At 43.6% G+C, this 17,960-nt stretch overlaps 1 protein-coding gene across 1 annotated transcript; it reads right to left on the minus strand.

The window, feature by feature from the left end:
* Positions 1-9,563: 9,563 nt before the first annotated feature.
* Positions 9,564-17,423, minus strand: ANKRD33 (ankyrin repeat domain 33). Its single transcript, XM_051963588.1, has 4 exons — positions 16,358-17,423; positions 14,735-14,864; positions 12,146-12,286; positions 9,564-11,010 (listed from the first exon to the last, which is right to left on the minus strand). Exons 1-4 carry the CDS (start codon positions 16,556-16,558, stop codon positions 10,316-10,318), a joined length of 1,167 nt encoding a protein of 388 aa, XP_051819548.1. The 5' UTR covers positions 16,559-17,423; the 3' UTR covers positions 9,564-10,315.
* Between the last annotated feature and the right edge of the window lie 537 nt (positions 17,424-17,960).

Genomic DNA, 17,960 nt, shown 5'->3' on the forward strand with positions numbered 1-17,960 from the left:
CACAATCATCTACAATTTGTTTAGCTATTTCCCAAATGATGGACATGCTCTCGATTTCAATTCTTTGCCACCACAAAAAGAGCTGCTATAAATATTGTTGTACCTATAGGTTCTTTTTCTTTGATCTCTTTGAGATACAGACCTAGTAATAGTATTGTTAGTTCCAAAAGTATGACATTCATAATGTATGTTTCCCTTTTTATCTTTGTATCTCTAGTGTTTAGCACAAATAAAGCACATAGTAGGTGCTTGAATAAATGCTTTTAAAAAAATTAAACATGAAAGACTTAAAAACTCTGATCAATGCAATGACCATCCAAAACTCCATTAAGATCATTGATGAAGAAAGTGGTAACCAGCTCCTGACACAGAGGTGATGAACTCAAGATTCAGAATGGAATAAATATTTCTAATCATGGCCAATGTGTGAATTCGTTTTGATCAACTATGTGTATTTGTTTTAAGAGTTTTGTTTTCTTTTGGCGGGGAGAGAGAAGAGAAAATAAATGCATACTATTTGAAATTTAGAAAATTTTTATTTTCTATTTTTAATATTTTTAGCCTTTTAAATTTTTAAATTTTAAAATGTTGTTGAATTACTATGGAGGCTGAAGAAGAGGAATAAGTCAAAGATGAATGAGTTTTTGGTCTTGCATTGCTTCGAAGAGCCAAAAGAATAGTGTGTTTGAAGTAGTGTATCATTATAAACTTTTGCCATAGTTTAAACTATTATTACACTTATGGCTGAGTTTGAGGTTGGGGAGGGGACAGGCTGTGAAAAAGGGCCTCAAAGGCTGTGCCGAGGTCTTATATCGTTTTGACTTTTGAAGAGAAATGAGAATTCAGACACTAGTGAATGACAAGAATGAAGTTTGGACTGTGGTTTTTTGAGGCCAAAGTAGGCTTAGGGCCAGGTTCAGGGAGGGGTAGGAACTTCTGCAAGGCTCTTCATGGAGAGATCAGAGAGATCCTGGGTGATCTGGGTGATTATCAGGAGTAGCAGAAAAAAGAAAAGAAGCTTGGAGAGAAGTAATGGAGAAAAGTCATTCAGAGATTGAGGGTGAAAGATGAGGAGCAGAATGTTTGTGGGGAAAACTGTGTGTAAGGGGAACTAGTGAAGAAAGAGATTTTAAAAGTTGGGTGAAGGAGAACAGCATCCAGGGAATACTATGAAACAGAGAGGACTGGACCCCCTGCTGTTCACAGCTGGCACCTTCGAGAAATCACTTAAACCTCAGTTTTTACATCTGTAAAATGGGGGTCGTGGTATTTATGTTACTTACATTCTCAGGCTATGATGGGTGAAATACTTTTACTCTCTAAAGCACTTTATATAAATTTCACTTATTAATAAATTGGTGGACCTTAGCACTCAGCAGCAGGAATAGAGGCAGACAGGACATCTCTTAGTCCTTCTAAGGCTAAGGTGGGTGGGGTCCAGACGGCTTGCTTGGATACAGGAACCTGCCTTTGTTTGCAGCCAGAACGGAAATTCCATTGAAAACCAGCCCCTCTGCCAGACCCTCCCTTCCCATTACTACCCCTCTCCCACCCCCATCCACTCCTGGCTCCCTTCCTTCTACTCTGCCCCAGGGACACCGGTTAGGTGGGCTTCTCTCACTGCAAATCTCTCTCCTTCTAGATGATGGATAGCTTCAGCTTCTCTGAGTCTTCCTAAGGAGAAGAAGGCTAAAAATAAATAACTTTGCTACAGGAAGACATAGGCAAAGGGAAGCAGGTCTTTCCTATACCAATGACTGTGTGTGTATTATGTGTACATGTAAAGAGAGACAGAGAGAGAGAAACAGACATAGACAGGCAGGCAGACAGACAGACAGACAGACCAGAGGGGAGAAAGTGAGAGAGGAGAAAAAAGGAGGGAAAGGGAGGGAAAGAAAGGAAGGAGAGGGGAGGGAAGGGGAGGGAAGGGAGGAGAAGAGAGGAGAGGAGAAAGAAGGGAGAAAAGGGAAGGATAAAGGAAGGGAGAGGAGGGTGAAGGAGGGGGAGGGGAGGGCGAAGGAGGAAGGGGAGGGAAAGGGAAGAGGGGGAAGGGAGGGAAGAGAAGGGAGGGATGAGAGGAGGGGGAAGGGAGGGGAAGAGAGAGGAAGGGAAGGGAGGGGAGGAAAGGGGAAAGGAAGGGAGGGGAGGAGAGGGGAAGGGAAGGGAGGGAGAGGAGAGAAGTCACATCAGTAGTAATTAGCAGAGCTGGAATTTTAACCTGGTCCTTCTGATGTCATATTCAGTACCCATTTCAGGGGCAGCCTTTAATGGATAATGAAGGGGGTTCCCCCCAAATCTCCTCCTCCCCATATCTTCTTACTATAACCAGATGAAAAGTCTCACTGTTAGTCACTCTCTGGGGTTGAACATCAAAGACATTTCCAAAAAGTCCCTAAGAAAAAATACAAGTTTCTGAGTAGGGTAAAAAGCATAAGAAGGAATGGAAGGTGTTTATTTTAACCCTTTCCCATGAACCCCCTGTAGCTGAGTTGCTTTAACTAGCTGTTACCTGATAGAGAGCTTGCTCCCAAGGGGAATAGAATTCAGGGCTAGAAAGTTTTGATGGCTATGGATGAAGGATAGGATTAGGGAAGAATGGCTGGAAAATCTTTAGAGTTGAGAGAAGGGAAAGACAGATTGGGCATCAAATGGGACCCTGGGAAACCCCCAGTACTTCAGAGGTTGTTTGGATTGGTGTCAATTGGTAGCGAAAATAAATTTAAATCACTATACAACTCTATAGCCAGTTTCTTCTTCTATGAAGTAAGGTAACCATCATATATAACACCAAATAATCTTAGCTGCATTTTGCATAGTAGCAAAACAAAAACAAAAACAAAAACAAAACTTCTGAAAATCAAGCAGGTACTCAACAGTTGGGAAATTGTAGTGGTGGAATGTCACATATGCTGCCAGACTCAGTCTAATTAATTTTGTTTTCATTATTTATTTATTTGAGAAAAGTTTTAATGGTGAATGTATTGGAGGCTACATTTAGAAGTAATTGTGGCATGAAAATAAAAGATATTAATGGAACTTTCTTTTTAAAAGAAGAAAAATAAGGATATAAGTGGAGATAATCTATGAACTCAGGATTTAACAGTTTTGCCTTTTGTGGGCATATAAATCATCAGTTAGTATCATCATACTCATTTTTAAAATGAGAAGTAAAGGTCAAACAGCTGGTAAATGTCAATTGAGATGCTAAGGCAGATCTCCTGACTTCAGGTCCAGAAAGCTTCCTACTTACATCATCATGCCTCCCTTTAGTGGCCAAGCAATATCAAGGGATCTGTAGTAAATCCCCAAAGCAAATTGTGTGTGTGTGTCTGTGTTAAAAGAAGTTATGGATAATCTTCAGAAGAGAAAGTCTAGATAGATCCTCAACAGGAGCTTATCTATCAGTAAGGTTCCAGATTCACTCAATTCTGGAAAGCCTTATGTGGATCTGCTGGATGCATGGTGGTAGGTTCAAAAACCTGCTGTAGTTTGGCCTTTCTCAACTTCTAGGAGCATTCTTTGCACCTCCACTTTCCCCTACTCCATGCTGCTCTGGTCGGGTATGGAAGGGATTAAGGAAGGCAAGGAAGTGTCCCATTCCATCCTTCCTATCCCATCCTTCTTCCACATGGTTAGTATTAATTAATAATGCTAATAACAGAAATGGAATATGTCTCCTTCCCCTCCACCTCCCAGTCCCAGATCTAGATGGGCCCTAAACCAATCAGAATTGTGGGAGAGAAGCTAGGAAAGGATGACCCCATAGATATTTGGGAAGATTTGATGTACACAGAAAAAAAAATGTTCAAGCTGAGTATTTAAAGGATTTTGAATCAAAAACTTACCAAACCTAATCTTGGATTCCTCATTTTCAGCAAAAATTCACTTTCTATCCTCCCATCCCAACCTTCCTCCAGCTGAGAACAAAAAAAAAAGAGAGAGAGAGAGAGACCTATTACAAAAACCTATAGTCAACCAAAATAAATGTCCACAATGATCATGACTAAAAGAGTATTTGTCTCATTCTGCAGTGAGTCCACTTCTTCAAGGGGTGGGTATCAGGTTTAATCATTAGTCCTATGGAATCCTGATTAGTTATTATGCTTATCAGAGATCCTATTTCTTTTAATTTGTCATTACCATCTTGTTGTGATATGAATTATCCTCCTGGTTCTGTTCACTTCATTCTGCATTAGTTGATACAAGTATTCTCTGAAACTCTTTCCATCATTTCTTACAGCACAATAGTATTGCATCACCTTTATATACCATAACTTGTTCCTCCACTCTCCAATTTATGGACATTCTCTTAGGTTACTATCCTTTCCACCTCAAAAAGAACAATAGGTATGCTTGTTTTGTTTAGGACTGACCCCTCCTTTAATCTACCCTCCTTTTTTATGTCTATATATTGATATGGCTGACATAGATTTCTCTCTTGATTGAATCTTTAAATTTTACTTAAATTGGGACAGCGAGGTGGCACAATGGATAGAGCACCAACCCTGAAGTCAAGGAGAACCTGAGTTCAAATTTGATCTCAGACACTTAATAGGCCCTAGCTGTGTGACCCTGGGGAAGTCATTTAATCCCAATCGCCTCAGCAAAAAAAAAAAAAAAAAAATTAAAAATTTTTTTACTTAAATTGATCTAAGATCAATGACTACTTTTAAAAAATGTATTTTATTATAGTTTTTTATTTACAAAATATATCTTGGATAATTTTTCAACATTGACCCTTTCAAAACCTTCTGTTCCAAATTTTTCTCTTCCTTCTCCCTACCCCCTCCAGATAGCAGGTAGTCCAATATATGTTAAATATGTTAACATATACATTAAATCCCATATATGTATACACATTTATACAGTTATCTTGCTGCACAAGAAAAATCGGATCTAGAAAGAAAAAAACCTGGAAAGGCAAGCAAACAATAACAAAAAGAGTGAAAATGCTATATTGTGGTCCACATTCAATTCCTATAGTCCTCTCTCTGGATGTAGATGGCTCTCTTAATTATTGAACAGTTGGAACTGGTTTGAATCATCTCATTGTTGAAGAGAGCCACGTCCATCAGAATTGATCATCATATAGTCTTGAGATCAATGATTACTAATCCAACATTTTCCCCCTAATGAATTATACTCCTGATGATAAAAGTTTTTTTTAAAGATAGAGGAGACATGAATATATTGATAGACATCAGGGAAGGAATTGGTATATAGGGAGAGACTGAAGTTTAGCAGATGATAGTAAGAGTTATCTACTGGAGAAAATTGGAGGAGAGAGAATCAAAGATATATGGAGAGGGGGCAGTCCTTGGTGAGAGATAGCCATTTCATTATACATGCAGGAGATATTTGGGGGAGATATCTGAGCCCTTCTTCTACTCCAAATCATTTTCACTATGGCACATTGTTGCTGCTCTAAGCCTTAGTTTCCTTCTCTGTAAAATGAGAGTAGTTACTACCCTCCCTGCTCTCAAAGGTTATCTAGGAATTAAGTAAGATGATACATACAAAGTATAAACCATAGAATGGTATACAAATCATAATAAAATGCTATGTGAATGTGGACTATTAATATATCTCCAAATCCAGCAGGCAGGATAGACAGGAGTTGCTTTCCTCCAATTATTTCTGGGAAAATTTCCCCCAAGGAGACAGGGCTGGGCCTGGAGATCCCCAGGATGGCAGCAGATGACTCACTCCCTGTCATCCCTCCCCCATCTAAGGGCAGCCCAGGGGAGTCTGCAAGTTCCCAAAACTGTATGAACAGCAAGGGTCTAGTAAGATAGTGCTGGGGATGGGAGCCAAGCAGGCAAAGGCTGAGGCTTTGAGGGAAAGAGAAAAGAAGTGAAGGCTAATCTGGGTTTTCTAGGCAGAAAGTGAAGGTCTTCCCTTGCTATGGCAGGCATCCCAACCCCTGGTACAGAGTTCAGTCCAACCACTAAGGGGAAAGGGAGAGAGAGGAGCTCCCAGGAGTCCCAAAAGAGGGTAATAAAGAAGTCAAGGAGCAGGACTGAATGTAAGTTAGTCTTGAAAGGTTGCCTGGAGGAAGAGAAGCTAGGAGGATTTGGATAGAAGATACAAGGTTCCTATTCAACAGCTACATCACAATATTTAATGCTGGAAGAGATCTAGTCCCATCTCTTTTTTTTTTTTCACAAATGAGTAAACTGAAGTGTGGAAGCAATTTTCTCCAATGTTATACAGGTTAGAGTTATATAGTGTTAGAGTCAGGTTTTCAATCTAGACCCTCTGATTTCAAACTCAGTATTCTTTCTAAAAAACCACCAATACTCTTCTTCCCTCCTCCTCCCTCATCTAATATCACTTAGATATCTCCCCCAACTATCTCCTGCCTCACATGATGAAACGGTCCTTCCCCTCACCAAGGACACCCCCTCTCCACATACCTTAGATTCTCTCCTGTCCAATTCTTCCAGCAGATGACTCTTTCTATGACCTTCTAATCTTCAGTTTCTCCCTATATCCCGGTTTCTTCCTTGTTGCCTATCAATACATTCATGTCTCCTCTATCTTTAAAAAAAAAAAAAAAAAACTTTCATTTTCATTCACTAGAGAAAAAAAGTAGGGCTAGTAATCATTGATCTCAAATCAATTTAAGTCAAACTTAAAGATTTGGTCAAGAGAGAAATCTATATGATATGTCAGCCATATTAATATTCTTTTAGATCCATGTCTATGTATAAATACATATACATATATGTGTATGTTTATATGTGTATATGCATATGGGTATGTGTATATATATATGGAGGTGGAATGCATGAATATATAGAGAGATATATGGACCTATAAATATAACTGTGCTTAATTATATTTACATATATATATATGGTTATATTTATATATAGTTATAACTGCTTGGAGGAGATGGAGGGAGTGAAAAAGGGAAAAAAGAATAAAGTAAAAGTATACAGTAGAGAACTAAAGAATAACCTATAAGGAAGCAAAAAAAAAAAAAAAAGAACAGTCATGAATATAATGCCTTCTATTATAATATATACTTTCTTGAAATAGAAATTTATTGTTACATATTTTGAATTCTCCCAGATGCTCTGCTGGTCACATAACTATGTTTAATTTTTTATTTTGTTTTTTAGTTTTCCTTTTCAGTCTTTCATTTTCTATTTTGTTTTTCTTATTTTATATTTAATTTTAAATAAATAAATAAATAAAAACAACTTTGATTTGATTTGACCATCTCCATTAGCTATCAATCTATGGCTCCCCTTCTTGGCTAAATTTCTTAAGATGATCGCTTTAGGTGCTTCCACTTCCTTTCCTCTCCCTCTTCTTAATTCTCCATAGCCTGGCCTCTGTTTTTATCATTCAAGCCAAACCAAATCTAAGTTACCAGTGTTCTCTTCATCATCTTTTCTTTTATAATTATATATATATAATATATATGTTATATATTTTATAATTTTATAATATCTTTTCTCAGTTCTCATCCTTTTTATTAACATTCAAATTATTCTTTTTTTATATTACAAATTTATTTTATTTTCAATTCACAGAACAAAACAGGCATGTCCATAATACAATGTTTTTATTGTGCTTTTCCTCACGAATACTCTCTCCTCTTAGCTTTCAATGAGACTGCTCTCTCCTGATTTTCATCTTACCCAACTTCTTCTCAGTGTCTTTTTCAGGATCTTCATCCAGATCATGCCCACAAAACATAGACATCCCCTTAGGCTCTGTCTTGGGCTCTCTTCTCTTTGTGATATTATCTCCCTGGGTGATTTCATCACCTCCCATGAGTGCAATTATCATCTCTAGGCAGATGATTCCCAGATCAAGCTATTCAGCTTGGATTTCTCTCCTGAGTTCCAATCCTATGTTGCCAACTGTCTTTTGGAGCTCTTGAAATGGATGTCCTATAAAGATCTCATGTTCAACATGCTCAAACGTGTCTCATTATCTTTTCTTTTCAAACTCTCCTTGACTTCACTTCCCTATTATTGTCAAGGGGAACATCATCCTCCCAATCAGGCCAACAACCTTGATGCTATCCTTGATTCTCATGCTCTGACTTTCACCTTTCCCTATACAGACAGCTTATTGCTAAAGTTCATTATTTCTATCTTACCATCTTTTCTCATAAGTGCCCCCTTTTCTTCTCACACATAATCATAACCCTACTTTAGTGTCTTATTACATCTCCCTTTCTAATTGCTCTCTTTCCACCTCCTTCTTTTCAATTTGTCCTCCATTCAATGGCCAAAATGCTTTCCTAGGGGCAGCTAGATGGCACAGAGAATAGAGAATTAGCCCTGAAGTCAAATATGGTCTCAAATTAGTTGTGACCCAGGACAAGTCATTTAATACCAGTTGCAATTTCAATTGCAAACACACACATACATACACACACACCAAAAACCAAAACGATTTTCCTAAAGTGCAGATTTCTATTTTTCACCCACTATTCAATAAACTAAATTCCAGGGGCTTCTTACTATCCATAAGACCAAATAGAAACTCCACTGTATGACATTTAAAGCATTTACAACCTGGCCTTTTCTTACCTTTCCAATCTTTTTTTTTTTACAAAGGCAGCACAGTGCCTGGCACACAGTAGAACCTCAATAAATATTTCTTGATTGACTTTATTCCCCTTCATAGAGTGATTTAGTCATGCTACTCTGGCGTGTTCACTATTCTTTGCACAGGATACAATCTCTCATCTTAGCACAAAGAACTTATTTCCTTAGACAAGTGAAAATAACTTTTACCTTTCAAAGAAATAGAAAGGGGATTCTTGGAAAGAGCTTTTTAATGGATCTCCAGAGAAAATCAAACTTTCCAGAATGGAAAAGTTAACAGTTGTAGTGATGGTAAAAGACGTGGCTGTATTCTTTCTCACAGTTGGAATATTAAAAATAATTGGCTTCATTTTATCACTGTTATAGCATACGTAAGTAGAGCATCCAGTAATCATGATGTTTGTTTAAGCCTAGGAGGTTGGGGCAATGGGTGGGGGTAGAGAGAGGTGAGCAAAAACTCATCTGGAGTTTTTGGAGGTTTCCCCACTTTATCAGATAAGTCTTTCTTAATAAACTTAGGTGTTGGTCTCAAGGCTAATTGATTAATTAATAAGATATGTTATGATTTTATAATCATGCGGAAATATCAGAACACGCTCCTCAGATTCTGGCATGAGGACATTGAGCTAGAAGCAGACAGAGGCAGGTATCCAATTTCTGGGCAAGAATTCTGCTTCTGATCAGAGGTGGGCAAGGTGGCCATCTAGTGGTGTGAGACCAGAGCCCTAAGGAGAAACTCTTGATCCTCCCACCCCAACAGAGTGCTTAGTATGCAGTGATTAGTGTGCTGGCCCACCAGAGAGCAACTATTACCTAATGTAAAGGGAAAGGGCCAAAGTTAATACCTGCATATAATGGAATATCATTGTTCTATAAGAAACAATCAGCAGGATGATTTCAGAGAAGTCTGGAAAAACTTAAAGGATCTGACGCTAAGTGAAATGAGTAGAATCAAGAAAACATTGTACACAGCAACAAGATTATGTGAGGATCAATTTTAATGGATGTGGCTCTTTTCAACAGCAAAGTAATTCAGGCCAATTCCAATAGACCTGTGACAGAGAGAGCTATCTGCACACAGAGGGAGGACTAACTGAATGTGGAGCATGACACAGTATTTTCACCTTTTTTGTTGTTGTTTGCTTGCTTTTTTTTCTTTCTCATTTTTTTCCTTTTTGATCTAATTTTTGTTGTGCAGCATGATAATTGTATATAAATATGTATAGATAAGTATGTATAGAAGAATTGCACATATTTAACCTATATTGGATTATTTGCTGAATAGGGGAGGGAGGGGGAGAAAGAGAGGGAGAAAAATGTAGAATATAAGGTTTTGCAAGCAAAGGGCAATGTTGGAAACTATCTTTACATATATTTTGAAAATAAAAACATTATTATTTTAAAAACCAGCACATCCATTAAAAAAAAAGTTAATACTTGTTTTGGTCCATATTCTATGTGCATGTACACACACGCACTTTCCAGAAGCTTCAAAATCCTGCCACTAGTATCAAATCCTTGGCAAAAAGTGAAAACCCAGTCAGAAGGAGAACTTTAGCCTTTAAAGCTATTGACATTCCAGTCTGTGGGTAAGGGACCTTTTCCTAAGGGCAGAGTTGGAGACAAGAGAAAACATACAGAATAGGGAGAGAAGATGGACTGTGGCCTTTATTCCCATTCCCTCAGAGTCCTACCTAATACTTAGGTCCTCCCTAGCCCGTCTTCCCCGCCGGTGGCCCATTCTAGTCTCTCTCTTCTGCCAATTTCCTCTCCTCCCTGAGTTTCTGGTAGTGCCAAGAGGGGGGCACCAGTCCTTGATGCCCTTTGGGGATTGAATTCTGCCTCTGCTGATGGAATTGAGATTTGACCTTGGTGAAGCGAATTTTGGGGATCTGTGTATTAGAGGGACTACTTTCCCTGGCCAGCAGCCAACTTGGGCACAGGCTGAATGCGCCCGATGGCCTCTGAGATGGAACCAGGAGCCGCGGGCTGGAGGGAGGCGGGGAGACGCTCGGCGTTTGGGGTTGAAGAGGTACTGTGCCTTGAAGCTCCGGCACAGAAGGACGAAGCATGCCCAATTCAGGTGGGAGATCCGGGCACAAAGTGTGGCAGGCAGTGATGATGAAGGGGCTGGCTAGACTGGTGGTCACTCTCACCAGGTGGTCCAGGACACCACCCTCCTGGGGAGACTGGGGGAAGGAAAAGCTGAAGGCACTCTGGAGTCTCTCCAAAAAGGATGGAGTGGGATTGCTCTGGGCCTGCGCCACAAGCCCAGCCAGGGCCGGCCACTCAAGCGCGTAGTGCGGACTCAGCTGCTCAACCCGCGGATGCCGGATCAGCTGACGGATCCTCACCACCGTCTCAAAGCTGTCCGTCAAGGCTGCCCATTCCAAAGCTGTCTTGCCCCGAGCTGGGTCCACAGCTGTCAGGTCAGCACCTGAGGGAAACAAAGGGCTTCTGTGACAGCAAGAAGGATTGGAGTGAGACCAGAAGTCTGAAAAAAGCAGGAGGTTTCAGGATCACGGAATGCACACAAGGAAACCAAAGTCCAGAGCACCTCTAGTTAGGAGCATCCCCTACACCCGCTACTCCCACTCTAACTTTGGTCCAGGAGGAAGTGAGGTTAGTCAGACTGGCTGGGACCTGTAGAGAATGAATGTGTCTCTGGCCATCTCTTAGCAGGAGGGAACCTTTCTCATGCCTCCCCTTCCTTCTACATCAGCGAGGGAAGGGAGGAGATGGGGGCCAACCCTGCTGAGAGGGTCTCAGGGATAAGCGGGATTTACTGCGCTTCCTTGGGCTCCCTGCCCTGATCCCTTGCATTGGCATCCTTCCTGCTCTCTACCTCTGCTCCAGAGATGTTTAGAACTCAGAAATGCAGCCTGGCTGAAGCTCCCTCGCACCCTCTTTTGGTTATAGAGCTGTTCTCATGCTTTTTCTCTTCCGGTTGGCTCAGTAACACGATGTCCCAAATAATTAAATTAGGAATGGGGCTTGGAGACAACCTCTGAATAATATTGTTTGATTGGACGTTCTCTAAAGTCTCTGTCAATTCTAAACTGATTCCATGGTCCTACCCTCAAAACCAAGCCCAAGACTTTGTCCCTTGGAGAGAAAGGTGATCTTCAGGGGCTGGTTTTTCTGAGAGTGGCCACAGGGGGGAAGCATCTACCAGGGAAACAACCATGACAACAAGCTGGCCTTGGAGTTTCTTACCATCAGCATCCTAGCCCACGCTTCTTTGAGTCCCTGCTGCTGTTGCCCTCTCTGAGGCTCATTAGCACTCTTCTCCTTTCAGAAGGGGCCCTAAGCCTCTTGGGGCCCTGGATACTCCATTAAGCCTGATTTCTCTATTAGGCACTCATACAAACTTAATCCTCTGCCAGTGTTGACTACCCAAGACTACAGCCTCATCTCCAGCTCCCCAGGGCTAACCACTTGCTGGCCTGTTTCTCTGCCTCCATCCTAATGGGTGACACAGAGCAGGGTCTCCACCTCCCTCTACCCTCTGGCCTGGCAGATGTAGGGAGGAACAGATGGATGGCCGAACCCGTCACAGGGAGCCCACTCACCTGACATGAGGAGAGCAGTCACACAGTCCGAGCAGCCCCGGACCGAAGCCTTCATCAGCGCGGTCAGGCCTCGGCCATCTCTCCGATCCAGATCCAGGCCAGGGTAATAGTTCAGCAGGTAATTCACCAGGGTGATGTGTCCTGTAAGGACATGGTCAGACAACAGACAAGCCCTTCCCTAGCATCCTAACCCTCCCATGCAACCTTCAGGGACCACATACTAACAACTAAGGGAGAGGAGAAAAGGGAGGAGAAATCTAATGGATTTTCCTTAAAATGAAGGTGAAGAAGGAAACTTAGCAATTATTACTCCCACCCCCTCTTCTCAGCAAAAGAAAACTTTTCTTTAGGGATAGTCCTAAGGATAGGAGCTGGAAAGAGTAACTGTTTTAGAGGAAGGATTTGTAATCCAGGGTCTAGAATTTTGGTTTAAAAAATAATTTAATAACTTTATTTCAATATAATTATGTTCCTTTGTAATGGCATTTTTTATGCATTTAAAAAGAAAGCTCTATAAGCTTCCCCAGATTGCCAAAGGGGTCCAGGACATGAAAATGATTAAGAATCTCTGTTTTAGAGTCAAAAAAGACTTTTAAGGTTATATGGTTAACACCCTCTTTTGTTTTATGGATGAGGAAAATTGAGGCCTTGAAGGAAAAAATGACTCATCCATATATGATTTCATATAGTCATTAAGCATGGGCTAGGGGTCAGAAGACTAAGATTCTTTGCTTGTTCGATTCTATGATAAAGCCTTCTTGGATTCCACTCAGTCTAGACTTTGGACTATTAACCCCTCTGAGACTCAGTTTGCTCTGATAATCCTTCTCTGACACTAAGAACTGGACATGTGATTTGAACTTTTCTCAGAGCCTCAGTTTCCCTAAAAACAATCCAAGGAAACCTAATTTCTCTGACACTGACATTTGGCCCTCTCAGAGCTATAGTTCCCATTTTTGAATAATCTATATCTGCTTTAAAACCCTAGATTAAGTGAGTCATACAGAGTGCTCTGAATATGAATGGGAGAAAGAGGATAGAGTTTAATTCCATGGGCCTTGAACCTAGGTTATAAAGGGACTGGGTGTATGAAGAAGATGGTTCCAGGCTGGGAATGTTCTATATTTTGTGTGTGAAGTTATTCCGAGGTTTCACCTAAGAGTATTTTAGACGCTCCAGGGGTCCTCAAACTTTTAAAATAGGGGGCTATTGTCCCTCAGACTGTTGGAGGGCCGGGAGTATAGTAAAAACAAAAACAAAGTTTTGTGGGCCTTTAAATAAAGAAACTTCAAAGCCCTGAGTGAGGGGGATAATTGTCCTCAACTGCTGCATCTGGCGCGAGGGCTGTAGTTTGAGGACCCCTGCTTAAATACTCAGAGTGGTGACTACCAGTAGAGGTGAATCTGAAGAACTGGGGGAAAATGTGAGAGTGTTCTATTGTCAATACACCATTGGGTGCTGCAACTGGGAAGCCAACTCCCAGTGGAAAAGTGCTTTCCATAATGCAATTCTGTAACTCATCTGGAATATGAAGTCTTAGAGAGAAGCCTGGGAAAACTGAAAAGTTAAGTGACATGCTTAAGGTGATATAAGAATATACCCTAGGCCTTGGTGAGTTCAAGGCAGCCCTCTCTCCAGCTGCTAAACTGACTCTAAGACAAACAACAAAAACTAATAGCCACAACTCCAACTTATATGATAGAAATGTCTTTATATCCATCCTATGTGAGAAATATATATATGTATGGGTATGAATATATACAAACTGTATATACATACATATATAAGTTCATATGTAGTATATGTTAGTAAATTGAGAAATTCTTTCCTTTCTTTCTTTTTTTTTGTTCCTGCTCCCCCACCACTTGTAAGTCAATAGTCAATACACATTTATCAAGAGTCTGTTATTTGTTAAGTCCTGAGGATATTAAAAAAACAAAAGCCAAATAAACAAAAAAAGGTAGTTATTGTTCCCTAGAAGCTCACAATTTAATGTAGGAGATAAGATGCAAAATATATCTATATCTATCTATCTATCTATCTATCTATCTATCTATCTATCTATCTATAGATAAATAGAAAATAAGTAACAGAAGGCAGGCATAAGAATTAAGAGGAATCAGGAAAAAATTCCTGCAAAAAGTAGACCTAGGTGGTTCAGCAAATAGAGTACTTGGCCCAGAGGGAAGCAGACCCAAATTCAAAGCCAGCCTTAGATACTTTATGACTGTGTGACTTTGGGCATGTCATTTCACCTCTTTCCTCAACTGTAAAGTTAGGGTAATAATAGTATCTACTAAGCAAGGTTGTTGTGAGAAGCAAACTGTTAGCTATCATCTTCATCATCATCAAATGCAGTGTGTCCCCAAAGTCTTAATGCAGTTTTAAGCTTTAACGACTTAAACTGACTTTTGGAACACTTTCTACAGTAGAATTAAAAAGAATGAGGCAGGAAGCTCATTTTACAGTTGAGGAAACTGAGAAGAGAGGGACTCCGAGTACGACCCCTTTTCAGCCCCACCAGGGCCCTGCTCCCTCCCTCCAGCTTCCCCTCTGCCATCTGTCCCTCCTCCCCCCTCCCTCTCCCACCTGCCTGGGCCGCCAGCATGAGGGCTGTGTTTCCTTCTTTGTCCTGCTGATTGACATCGAGGAAGGGGCAGTGGCTGAGCAGGACCACGATCCTGTCAAAGCCCTTGTAGCAGGCGACCATGAGGCCTGTCTGAGAAAGGACACGACTCAGCAGAGCCTCCTCCTCTTCCCGCCTCTCCTCTCCCAGAATTCTCACCCCGGGCGCCTTCTCCAGCTGCCCTTCTCCTCCTTCTGCGCCTCGCACATGCACGTCCTCCCTGGGTGCCCCCTTCCCGCTCCCGCAGCAGCCTCGACTCTGCCCAACTCTGCCTTTCTCCCGGCGCCTGTCCTGGCCCAGTCGAGGGGTCCCCACAACCTCATCTGCTTCCCTCCACCCCGCACCGTGCCCTGGATGTGATTCCTGAGGGGCCAAAGCCGAGAAACCATTCTCTCTCACTCAGCATCCCTTCGTTCTTCCGGGACCCTTTTGGGGCACTCCCTGCCTGTGGAGGCAGGGAGGTGTCATCTATGGGCCCGGGCCCCCTTCGGGGGCTCCCTTCTCTGCCTGTGGAGGCAGGGAGGTGTCATCTATGGGCCCGGGCCCCCTTCGGGGGCTCCCTTCTCTGCCTGTGGAGGCAGAGGGTGTCATCTATGGGCCCGGGCCCCCTTCGGGGGCTCCCTTCTCTGCCTGTGGAGGCAGGGGGTGTCATCTATGGACCCGGGCCCCCTTTGGGGGCTCCCTTCTCTGCCTGTGGAGGAAGGGAGTGTCATCTATGGACCCGGGCCCCCTTTGGGGGCTCCCTTCTCTGCCTGTGGAGGAAGGGAGTGTCATCTATGGACCCGGGCCCCCTTTGGGGGCTCCCTTCTCTGCCTGTGGAGGCAGGGGGTGTCATCTATGGACCCGGGCCCCCTTTGGGAGCTCCCTTCTCTGCCTGTGGAGGAAGGGAGTGTCATCTATGGACCCGGGCCCCCTTTGGGGGCTCCCTTCTCTGCCTGTGGAGGAAGGGAGTGTCATCTATGGGCCCGGGCCCCCTTCGGGGGCTCCCTTCTCTGCCTGTGGAGGCAGGGGGTGTCATCTATGGACCCGGGCCCCCTTTGGGAGCTCCCTTCTCTGCCTGTGGAGGAAGGAGTGTCATCTATGGACCCGGGCCCCCTTTGGGGGCTCCCTTCTCTGCCTGTGGAGGAAGGGAGTGTCATCTATGGGCCCGGGCCCCCTTCGGGGTGCTCCCTTCTCTGCCTGTGGAGGCAGGGGGTGTCATCTATGGACCCAGGCCCCCTTTGGGGGCTCCCTTCTCTGCCTGTGGAGGAAGGGAGTGTCATCTATGGGCCCGGGCCCCCTTCGGGGTGCTCCCTTCTCTGCCTGTGGAGGAAGGGAGTGTCATCTATGGGCCCGGGCCCCCTTCAGGGGCTCCCTTCTCTGCCTGTGGAGGCAGGGGGTGTCATCTATGGGCCCGGGCCCCCTTCGGGGGCTCTCTTCTCTGCCTGTGGAGGCAGGGGGTGTCATCTATGGGCCCGGGCCCCCTTCGGGGGCTCCCTTCTCTGCCTGTGGAGGCAGGGGGTGTCATCTATGGGCCCGGGCCTTCCTGACTGCCCCTGCTGGAGGCAGGCTGGAGCACTTCTGCCCAAGCCCTCTGGTCTCCTCACCCTCCCGTTCCTGTCCACCTGGGTGGCCTCTTCAGGGCTGACGCCCCGGTCCAGGGCGGCTTGGAGTTTAGTTGGGTCATTGTAGACACAGGCCCAGTAGAGAGGCCCCAGCTCCCTGCTGGGGGAAGGCCTTTCAGTCGGAGGGGGGTCCTCAAGCTGTTGCACAGAGTCTTCTGAAAGCTCCCTGTTTTCCTCCTCCATTTCTGTGGCTTAGTTGTGGGGTCCGCCGCCCGTCATTGCCCCATCCTCACCACCAGGGAGCCCTCTGAAACACAAACAGATGCTGAGTGAGTGTGTGTGTGCTCGGAGAGGGAAGGGTGGTTCTGGCTGCAGAAGGCATCCCTCCTACGCCCTCTCCCAGTTGGGTGCCAGGTGTGAGTGGGCACAGGCAAGAGGTGTTATTTCACCCTCCGCCCCCATCGCCAATCACACACGCCCAGGGTGGAGGCTGAGGAACATTATGACAGAACCCCTTCTAGGTCCCCCAAAGGAAAGCTGGCTGGGGAGCCTGAGGAGCTCCCAGGGACCCCACTCCCTCAGTAAACTCACCTCTCAAACTCTGACACCTCGGACTTCTAATAACCAGCAACACAGAGCAGTCATAGCAGATGGACGAGGCTTAGGGGAAATGACCCCGAGAATCCCTCCCAGCCTGAGCTGGATCAAGCCTGGGTTAGCCAGGGATTGAGGGGGTGAGGATGACAGAGGGTGGGCAAAGCTAGGGAGGGACAAGGTGAAAAAGACGGGCAGATGGAACTGCTCTTAACACGGGAAAGAAGATAAAGGTTCCCCTGACCTCAGATCTCCTTCCCCCATGGAGCACCCCCAGAAATGACTGTGATGTGAAGACAGGAGGCATCAATAAAACATTTTTTTAAATTAAAAAAATTTGGCTTCTGGAATCCTTGCCGCTTCTAAATATCCTGAGATTCTATAAAACTCGGTGTCCTGCTGCTTGAAGAATAGGGGGCACTACCAGCATAGGGCAGCAGGTGGCCACCCTAGGCAGGATTAGATAGTGAATTTCTACTAGAGACAAAGAATCAGGCTAAAGTGACTAAGGCTGGCTGTGGGGAGGCAGCAGTATTAAAATAGAATGTAGAGCTTGACAAATTTGGTAACACAGGCAGAGGTAGCTTCAAGGTCTGTCTGGTACACAGTAGGCATTTAATAGATATTTAATTAATTGAACTGAAAAGAAGGAAGAGGAAGAGGAGAGAGGAGGAGGGGAGGAGGAGGAAGAGGAAGAAGAAGAGGAGGAAGGAGGAAGGGGAAGAGGAGGAACAGAGGACAAGGAGGAAGAGGAGGAGAAGGAGGAAGAAGAAGAGGAGAAGGTAGAGGAGGAGGAGGAGGAAGAGATGAGATGAGATGAGATGAAATGGAAGGAAAAAACGAAAGGGGAGGAGGACCATAATGGGGGAGTGATTTGCCTAAGATCTCTTAGCTTCTAAGGTGAATGAAGGTGTCCTAGTTACTGACAGTCACAGGAGGCCAAGGGTGACAACCTGGTATAGTGGAAAGAACCATATATTTGTAATCTGAGGACCTGAGTTTTTTTTTAATTTAATTTTATTTAATAATAACTTCATATTGACAGAATCCA

Source organism: Antechinus flavipes, chromosome 5 (assembly GCF_016432865.1).
Source record: "Antechinus flavipes isolate AdamAnt ecotype Samford, QLD, Australia chromosome 5, AdamAnt_v2, whole genome shotgun sequence".
Lineage (NCBI taxonomy): Eukaryota > Metazoa > Chordata > Mammalia > Dasyuromorphia > Dasyuridae > Antechinus > Antechinus flavipes.

Coding starts and splice junctions, on each gene's coding strand:
- ANKRD33 (XM_051963588.1), bottom strand. CDS start 16,558: ATGGAGGAGGAAAACAGGGAGCTTTCAGAAGACTCTGTGCAACAGCTT. Junction 14,865..16,357: donor AGGTGGACAGGAACGGGAGG/GTGAGGAGACCA, acceptor GTCCTTTCTCAG/ACAGGCCTCATGGTCGCCTG. Junction 12,287..14,734: donor CATGCTGGCGGCCCAGGCAG/GTGGGAGAGGGA, acceptor ATGTCCTTACAG/GACACATCACCCTGGTGAAT.